General features: G+C 38.5%; 1 protein-coding gene across 2 annotated transcripts in view; it reads right to left on the bottom strand.

Annotated features, from left to right (window-relative positions):
• Positions 1 to 246: 246 nt before the first annotated feature.
• col24a1 (collagen type XXIV alpha 1 chain) overlaps positions 247 to 9,316 on the bottom strand; it is a 69,926-nt gene continuing 60,856 nt past the window's right edge. Inside the window, exons 47-60 of one of the 2 annotated variants that reach the window (XM_026323418.1) lie at positions 9,166 to 9,273; positions 7,492 to 7,599; positions 7,287 to 7,394; positions 6,211 to 6,264; positions 6,043 to 6,105; positions 5,684 to 5,737; positions 5,538 to 5,573; positions 4,671 to 4,706; positions 4,082 to 4,108; positions 3,281 to 3,346; positions 2,974 to 3,142; positions 2,717 to 2,826; positions 2,179 to 2,415; positions 247 to 1,713 (exon numbers count right to left, since the gene is read on the bottom strand). In XM_026323418.1, coding sequence (XP_026179203.1) covers positions 1,567 to 1,713; positions 2,179 to 2,415; positions 2,717 to 2,826; positions 2,974 to 3,142; positions 3,281 to 3,346; positions 4,082 to 4,108; positions 4,671 to 4,706; positions 5,538 to 5,573; positions 5,684 to 5,737; positions 6,043 to 6,105; positions 6,211 to 6,264; positions 7,287 to 7,394; positions 7,492 to 7,599; positions 9,166 to 9,273 — 1,323 coding nt within the window. In that variant the 3' untranslated portion in view covers positions 247 to 1,566. The remainder of the gene's footprint in view (positions 1,714 to 2,178; positions 2,416 to 2,716; positions 2,827 to 2,973; positions 3,143 to 3,280; positions 3,347 to 4,081; positions 4,109 to 4,670; positions 4,707 to 5,537; positions 5,574 to 5,683; positions 5,738 to 6,042; positions 6,106 to 6,210; positions 6,265 to 7,286; positions 7,395 to 7,491; positions 7,600 to 9,165; positions 9,274 to 9,316) is intronic. The other variant, XM_026323416.2, reaches the window with a different exon arrangement.

Below are 9,316 nucleotides of genomic sequence, written 5' to 3'. Positions count from 1 at the left end.
TTTAACAGGAAAGCTGTAATAGATGGATTAGGACAAGAGTATTATCCAGTCTTTCAGGTCAGTTAAGTTACGTGTCTTCATATTAAACAAAAAACAAAATAAAGGGACATTTTCCCTGCTTTGGAATAAGTGGCACAATCAATATATTATATATAGCCATAATACTATTTCTGTTGTGCTATTAAAGCTGGCAACGTCATTTCATTCTAACTTTCTTTGTGGCTTTGACAGTTTCAGACAGAATCATTTGTGGATAAAATGTTCAATTTATTTGTCAACTTATTTATTATTTACACATCTGTATTTGACTTTATCCTCCACAGACCTTATATAATTACACTTTGTTCATCGTAATATAACTTAAGAATTATTAAATGACTGTGTTTTCTGTGTATTCTGACTCTGGCTTTTTGTAGCTGCTAGTTCACTGAACTACCACTGAATGAAGTGAAATGACAGTCACAGTTGTGAATACTCAAACATACCTTTTTTAAGCATAAATACTTCTTTAGACTGAGTTGGGGTCGACCAATTGGGTCTCTTGAGAGTATAACTTACTGTGGTACAGTAATTTGGACAACAACAAAAAAACAAAACGGTTATAAATAAACATAAAATATGCTGTCAACATATACACAGGAAATGTAAAAACGCACTGATGACTCATTCTTTGTTGTAGCACCAATATTAGGTTTCCCCTGAAGAGCCTACCACACAAAAAGGAAAAGCTACAAAAATATGTAGTGTATCAAAAATGGTTCATAAATTAAAATTGACCAAATCCACATAAGTACTTATACAACAAAACAAATCTTGATGTAACCGGTACATACAACACAAAAGCAAACATGATTAACTTGACATTAGCAACTATTCTAGAAAGCAAATGAGCAGGTAGAGGTAGAGCACCATCTGTCAAGATGAACAGGTCTGACTGGGCAGGACCAAAGACAAAAATATCAATGTAAAATATAGCCTTTAATTGATGAAATCAAATGAAATATTTAAAGCAATCAGAAATTATCCACATGCTATTGCACTCATATAAACCCTTAGTTAGACAGTGCTCCTATGTAGAGGCCTGATACACTCCTTCGGGTTAGGCCCCTGTGTAGGATGGTCTGGATGTGTTTGGGGGTCAAGGGTGAATGGAGGTGTGAATCTTGGGGTCTGCACAGAGTGCTGCTTAGTGAGGCCCTACCCTGTAACCAGGGACTAATTATGGGTCCATATACAGCCAACCTAAGCATTGTTTGACTGAAAATGAAACAAAAACATATTTTACACATTTATTTGATAAATATTGGTATACACAGTTCTCCTTTGGACTTCCTGGCCTGTATGTTCAATAGAGATCAGTTTCTTCCATGTAGGCCTCGCTGCTTTTGGGCACTGGGCATTTGTTACTCTCACAAAGTCCCATTAGTGTGCTCCAACGAACACAAGCTCCAATGGGCAGTTACTCCAACTTGGTGTTCAAGCTTCTCTTTGGTAGGCAGCCATTTTTTTAATAGCCTTGCATTTAAGTCGTTTTTGTAAGTAGGTTATAGGACAGTGATGTTGGTGTCAGAGGAAACAGACTGGGCCAATTTCTATACGCCGCTGACTGTCCGGCTGCGATGGCGGAGATTCCTGTATGTCTATAACAGGTAGCTGACGACTGTCCTGAGTATGGAAGCGGAAACGTGACTGGTGCCAGCTGCCATCTTGTATCTAAAAGAGGAAGGGTGAAGGAAGAGAACAGAATAAAAATATGCAAAGTGATTCCAAATTTAGAAAATACATTTGATAAATATCATAGATATGCTTGAATTCTAACAGCTGGTGTTGCTATACAAGGCATAAACAATATATCTTGTAAAATATAATATAATAGCTCTGAATTCCTTGAGCAGAAAAGAGCTGTACAGTAGAACTATCTGCAAATCATGTCTATCCCAATCACCTCACTATGCCCTAATTTCCATTCATGGTATCAGTGCATGGGAAAATCATTATTATTAAATACATAACTCCATGAACCTCTTTATATAGAAAAAGTCATGACCATATTCAATAGTCACCAGGTCTGGTCATAATGTGAATAGACAAAAGACCGAGATGATTCCAAGATGTGGGAATTAGAACTCAAAGCCTTTTTATTGTGCCTATTTTTTGAATCTCTGTCCTGCCTGTTACCTTGCACTCATCTTGTAGCACATGTGGTTCAAGTAGTGTGTCTTTCTCAAAAATCTCTTTGTTCCAGCCACGAAACCGAAGTGTTGTATTTTCTTTGTGTATAGATCTGGTGGAGCTAAGGCTGTCTGTTGTGCTGAAAGGAGGATCATTTAGGCAGTGGAGTGTGATGACATGGCTGGCCTCAGTGCTCAGCAAATGGAGAAACTTCATTTGGACTTTCCCTACACCAAACACCATCTGTTGTGGAAAGCACAAAAGTAGGAAGATCAATCTGTTATCAGAACCACAATATGATAAAAGACGACACTTTCAACTTTTAAAAAATCGATGCCAGCTCTTAGCTCATCTGCTGCACTTCTGAAAGCACAACATGGAGAACTGTTGCAGTCACTGGTTATCTAAATACTCACTCAGAGTAAGATTGAATTAATATAAACACCTGTACTGTTGCACAGTCTGGGCTACATGATGTGGAAAGGTTTAAAGAATTAATGGACATGACAGCGACACTGAATGTCACAATAAACATTTGTCTTACTTTATGAGATGCCAGTGGATGTAAACAGGTCTGTCCCCCTGCAGTGAAGTTGCAGAAGACCTTGAAGGCATCAGAAGTACAGCCCAGGTTTGGATCAATCCAGAACCAACCTGAAAGTCCCCAGTACAGGTGAGGTCAGATAGCAAGTGAGATAAATGGTACATTTATGTATAGGTAAAGTTGCCAGAAAAAATCAAATGCTTAATGTTGAAAATCATGCCATCACATTCATCAGATCAGCCTGGTCACACACTCACCGTCTTTGAGCTTGTGTTGACAGTCCAGGAGGTCTTTACAGATACGAGCTGGGTTCTCTCGTGTACCCAGAGGCTTTTTGATGCTCTCAAGCACACTACCTAGGTAACGCAGAGTCTTCAGTATCTCTGTATTCTGGTCTAGCAGAGTCATCTCAGTATTCTGAAAACTCTGATTTAAAACAGGGAGAACAATATTGTCAAAGTCCAAAATTACAGACATATCTAAAACTCTGTAGTCTAACAATCTGCTCAACTGTTGATCTGAACTTTTGCCATAGACATGGACTGAGTGTTTTTACTGCCTTACCTCTGTCCTGAGGGCGGTATTTGAATCAGGCAGATCGTAGACTGCTGAGTTGTCATGTATGTGCCTCTATGGTTCAAAATCAACGTATTCAGTTTAGTGAAAAAACATACCTGATTCAGTATCCTGCTTATTATTAAACTGAAAAATGTAATCTACCACCTTGTACACTAGTAATGGAACACACAGCAGTTTAAATAATCATACTGTTTGTAATGAAAACTTAAACAGAATAGAATATGCTTTAATACCAGAGAAAAGCAGTACGGCATGTCTTGCATCAATAAACCAACACATTACTGACTACAGTAGGGGAAAGAAAAATTGCAGCTATTACATAACGCATTTAAAGAAAAATTATATCTGACAGAGTTGGATTCTTAAAACATTTTGAACAAGAAAAGGTTGTTCAGATAGTAAAAAGCCACACCTTAGCACCCTAATAGATAACAAATGTGAAAGTTTTTTTTTCACAGCACTAAATATGCTAATCAGTGAATGAATTACAAAGTTTCTTTTCGTCTTGTCACAGACAGATGATTCATTAGCCTATCAGTAGTTTAGCAAATACACATAAAAGGTACTGTGGCACATCTTGGATTAGCTTTGCTATCAGACAAATGGATATCATTACTTTCCTCCCAGGTACAAGTCTTGTGTTTCAAAAGAGATGTAACAGGATGTCTCTCCAGCCAGAATCAGATAAAGACACAGACGAGGACGAGGACAGGTTTCATTCAAATGTAAAACTCTGTCTTCTAGCTCTGTTTTTTTTTTTTTTGTCTACAAAAGTGTAGTCCTTACTGTTGGACCAGGAGCACCAGGGGGTCCCTAAGGTGAGAAGAAAGAAAACAACAAAACGAGTGAAACCGTGAACCATGATCCCACTGTGGTTGTAGCTAGTTACTGCTTAGGCTGACTAGGTCAATGTATACAAGAGTAGTCTTTAAGTCTTATATTTTCTAATGTGTGTGTATATATATGTGCAGTGGATTCAGACTGTATTCACACACCTTTTTGAGTTGTAGATTTAACTTTTAATGGATAAAATTGTCATTTTCTCCATAAATCAATGCTCAGTTATCCATAATGATAAATGCTGTTTTTAATATTTTGCAATCTCTTAAAAGTCAAAAACTGAAATCTCTTATTTAAGTATTCAAAGCCGTTGTTGTGGCTCTAAACTGTGGTCAGATGCACCCGGTTGCCTTAATTGGACATGGTTAATACCCTCCCTGCAGTGAAGCATGGTGTGGCAGTTATGCTATGCTGGAGTGCCTTTGAGCCAAGTCTGACTTGTTGAGATTGAAAACAATCTTATCCATCATTTCACAGAACCTTATACAATATGTCTGATATGACGCTGACATGTCAAAAAGAGGTCAACACTTACTCTGGGTCCAGGACTTCCTTGTGGTCCTTGAGGCCCCTGAAAGTGTAAATCGCAAAAGAAAAATCTGTGTTAAAATTGGCAAAATTATGCGGAAGTTATGCTTTTTGTCCTGTTTACACAGTTAACCTCAATACTAACCTACTGCTCTCTCTTTGGCTGGCCATGGTCCTAACACTGTTACTACTGTTAACACTGTTAATACTACGGTACCATGGACAGTTGGCCTTCATTAAGTCTGCTGGTGGGATTTCAGGTTGTTCATATATATATATATATATATATATATATATATATATGTGTGTGTGTGTGAGAGTATGCCCATATGTAAAATAACCAGTGTTTGAGAAAAGGCTTATAATGTACAGTGTGTGTGTGTGTGTCAGTATAAATTGCAGAGGCATTTAGACTGAATTGAGAAACGTTTACATTACAGACTAGAAGCATCTGTAATGAGGTGACTATGTGGCTTGCACTGTGGTTTTATCATGCTAACATTTTGACAAGGCATTTCCTTAACAGTGTTTACATAAGAAGGTCTGAAAGTGCTTTAAGAGCCCACAGTAAGCTCCAGGAGACACTGAGTAACAGCTATTTTTACAGTGACTCAGCCACAGCTACAGTACTTGATGTGCCTTTCGGTCATACATACAAAACTATCACTGAACCACAGCTAGCATTCATGTGTTTCTTACACCCATAATCTGCTTTGACGTGCCATTATAATAAATAGCCAAGCACTGCTTTCACACTTGAGCAGATTATAATCAGGATATAATCAAGTGGATTATTGGTATGTAATTGCATACATTTTAAATACATATATCATCTTCACAGGCTTTTTTAGTTTTTGACTATGGTGCATCTCACCATTTCACCATTGTTTCCTTTTGGACCTCTTGGTCCCTGTGGGAAGAAAAATGACAACATGAAATAACAGACAGCAGTTATCTCTTAGCATAAACACACACACACACACACACACATACACACACACACAAACTAACAAAACCTACAGGTTTTCCCATCGGGCCCATCATTCCTTCAGGGCCTACAGGTCCAGTGAGCCCCTGAAACAAACAGTAGGATGGAGGATAAGTCTGTCATAATTTCACCTTCTTATCAGTGAGACTGATATATATTCCATATATATAAATATATTCCATATGTACCATCAAAACATTTCTTGAGTTGATGACAATTCAAAGCATGTGTACTCCACATTTTGCTTATACATATTCATAGATTACTGATTATACAACTGGGCAAAAGTGAACTCCACACTTTTTAAGGGACCTTACATTTATTCCACTTATGGAGCGTGATTACCAGCTATAATGTAGTATGCCTGCTGTTTAATTTTTATTAAACTTACCAAGGTACCCATTGGACCTTTAGGACCAGGGAATCCTCTGAAACCCAAATCACCAGTGGGCCCCTGTTTGAAGGAAAAAGCTTTGCATCATCATATGAAATTTTTTTCTGTTATGTTTCATCTCTATGTTCATATGTGTAGATGCTGATTATCTACTCAGTCTTTTACCTTTGGCCCTGGAAATCCTGATAAACCAACCATTCCTAGATCACCAGATTCCCCCTGCAAGCAACAACACAGCAACAAAGGAGGCTTGTCTTTTTACACAATAACTTTGGGAAATTTAGTATGCATTTGACAAACACATCATAAATGTTAGAAAAATTTGTCAATGTATGTATGAAGCAACACAATGAGTTGGTCCTCATGTCCTCATGCCTTCTCAAAAAAACTGGGGCACACACCCATCTGGATCTAAAGTAGCCCAAAACCACATTCACGCACCCATAATAAAGTACTATGGTGCTAGGTGTCTGCACCCTACACTGTAATGTGACTAAGCACTGTCTGCTTTCCAGGGTGTTTGTACGTTGTACTTTGGCTGAGAAACCCCCTTCACTGAAAAGTGTAGGGTGTAAAGGGATCTGACCCAAGGGCCTGAGCCTGCTCTCTGTTTCACCAGCATCAATGGAGATATCTAGTGGTGGGAGCGGACAGCAACCGATTGAATGTTCTTCCTTTTTTCTTCTTTTTGAGGAGTTACATAAGTAAAGTGGAGCACCTCTTTTTCAGGTCTCTGGAGTGTGAGGATGTTACATAACTTGGCATTACCAGGAGGAATGTTTCCATTCCTGGTCTTGCCCAGATAATTTCTTACTCTGTTCAGAGTGGAAAAGTGTCAGACACACACGTTTTTAATCCAACAACAGACTGGCACGCTAAGACGTGGAAGCTATATTTAGAGAAGCACTGAAATATAAGTATAAAACCCAGAAGTTCCCACCAATGGTATCAAATTAAGAAGAGCAGTGTAGTGGCCAACAAAAACATATTTTATGTGTGAAAGACTGAACATCTGATAAACCATTAAAAAAAGGGGTGGATCTCAGGATCGAATGTTTCAAATAAACATCAGGGTGGAAGAGAAGTTCAGAAAAAAGTTTAGAGTTTTATATTAAACATTCGCACAAATGGAGAATTTTTAATATACTTGATTGTGTAATGTTTCTTCGTAATACTTGTTGGGATAATCAGTGTTGTGATTTTTTTTTATAAATAAAATAAATAAATGTCTATATACTTACTGGTTGCCCTTTGGCTCCTGGTTCACCTTTTCTGCCCTGGTCACCTGTAGTCCCCTCCATACCTTTGATTCCTGAGGTTCCCCTGTCCCCTGGAAGTCCAGGCTCTCCCTGAGCCGACAACGGTTGGGGATTAATAACATTGGCGCAACATACTGCAATGCTTTAAAAACATCAGGCCAATATTTATTACTAATATTGCTTTCACCTTCTGACCAGGTGGCCCTCTTTCTCCAGGTGGTCCAGGAAGCCCAAACTCTCCCCTGGGACCTGAACGTCCAACTGGTCCCTCTTGTCCCAACAAGCCTCTCTGACCCTGAATATAAACCCAAGTTGAATTTGAGTATGAATAATGGGTATATAGTACAGTTTTTCTCCACCTCCACAGGTACTTTGTGAAGTTGAATTCTTGATGCCTCCTAAAATATGTAGAATTCATTTTTTCCTCATAAGACACTGGCAAACTGGATTTTGTCTAAATGTGTTGTATAATCCTAGCTGTAAACCACAGTGCTGAACTGTGTTGGTGTCTCCTAATATTACTTGACAGTGTGCTCACAAAGTGTACCCATGAAACTCATTGCCTGTCACTGGTTTGCTTTCTAACACCACAGACCACTGTGGTTTCCTGTTCCATCAGCAGTGTGGGGAGACAGAGAGGAGCGGCTGATATTAGAATAACAGACTGAGTGGATCATCATTTAACACTGGGCTTCTGTTCTACCATGAAGTGAGGGGGAAAGTCAGAAACTAGCTTAGAATTACACCGTGTAGGTTTACCTGCAGGTGCTGGGAAGCCCTTGGCTAAGAAAAGCTACTGGCCATTCGCTTAGTAAGGTCACTCAGATTTAATTCCCACACAACCCTCACACATGGTCTCTCAGACACACAGATATGTGTGTAGACACGTTACACACAAATAAGCAGGGGTTTTGTTGAGTGACTAAGGGGCTTGAAAGCTGATAGTCAAGAGTTCAGGTGATCTTAAATCTCACCACAGTATGTCAAATCTAACCCAATTTAGTGAATTAGTGAATATAGAAATCGCAGAGCTAAAGCCTGTCTAGTGTTTGAATGGAAATTTTTCACTGTATGACTCCAACTGGTAAAGTGAACAGAACTGAATTTTCAGCAGATAATAAAAAAAAAAAAAACAGTAAAGCTAAATGATAATTAGTAAAAGAGCACTACAAAAAAGACAAAGGACAAAAAGAAAAAAACACAGAATCAGAACTGTTTTCTCAAGAAAACCTGCTATTTGCAAAACATCCTTTGTACAAGAACAGGTCTCGATCCTAGATGATTTACAGAAAGACTATTTTTACCAATATACAAACGTTTGTGTGATTTAGGAGCCACAGAGTTACTGAATTCATTCTGCTTGAGAAAAACCATATAATTTAATCCAAGTGAAAAACATCTGTTACCAAAATTAGACTTTCTAATTTTATGCTGTTTCTAGACTTTTTCATAACATTATTATGTAAATGAAAGCCAGACAGAAAGGACTTGGCCTTCTAACTCTTGGCTGAAAAAGACAAAGACTTTCATGCTTAAAATCCCTGTCTACTCTGGTTGCACACTTTTAAATAAACCCATTTCACCAAAACAAGATAAGGGCCAATCAAATCAAACAAGATATTTAATGATCAGTCCATCTCAGCCACATCTTACAACAACAAATGGTAACAGCTCAAGGAAAGAACTGGACCTTCACACTGATAATCTGATAAAATCTCTGTGCAAGAGGAACTAAGATTTTGTGAGAAAGAGCATCATGGGTGAATAAATAGCCAATTCCAGATGCAATATCCTGAGCCATATATACAGTATGTGTGTATGTGTGTGTATACTGTACATTGCCATTAATGTCATTGATTACCTGTCGTCCTTGTCTTCCTGGTAGCCCTGGTAAACCAGTCAGTCCTGGGGGACCATCTAGCCCTGGGTAACCCTTCATTCCCACGAGTCCAGGTAAACCAGTTGGCCCCTGGAAAGTGACACTCCACTCAATTTCACTCAAATGCAGAAAT

The sequence above is a fragment of the Mastacembelus armatus genome, chromosome 4 (assembly GCF_900324485.2).
Source record: "Mastacembelus armatus chromosome 4, fMasArm1.2, whole genome shotgun sequence".
In the NCBI taxonomy this organism is placed as follows: domain Eukaryota; kingdom Metazoa; phylum Chordata; class Actinopteri; order Synbranchiformes; family Mastacembelidae; genus Mastacembelus; species Mastacembelus armatus.
This window is presented reverse-complemented; position numbering and strand designations above follow the sequence as displayed.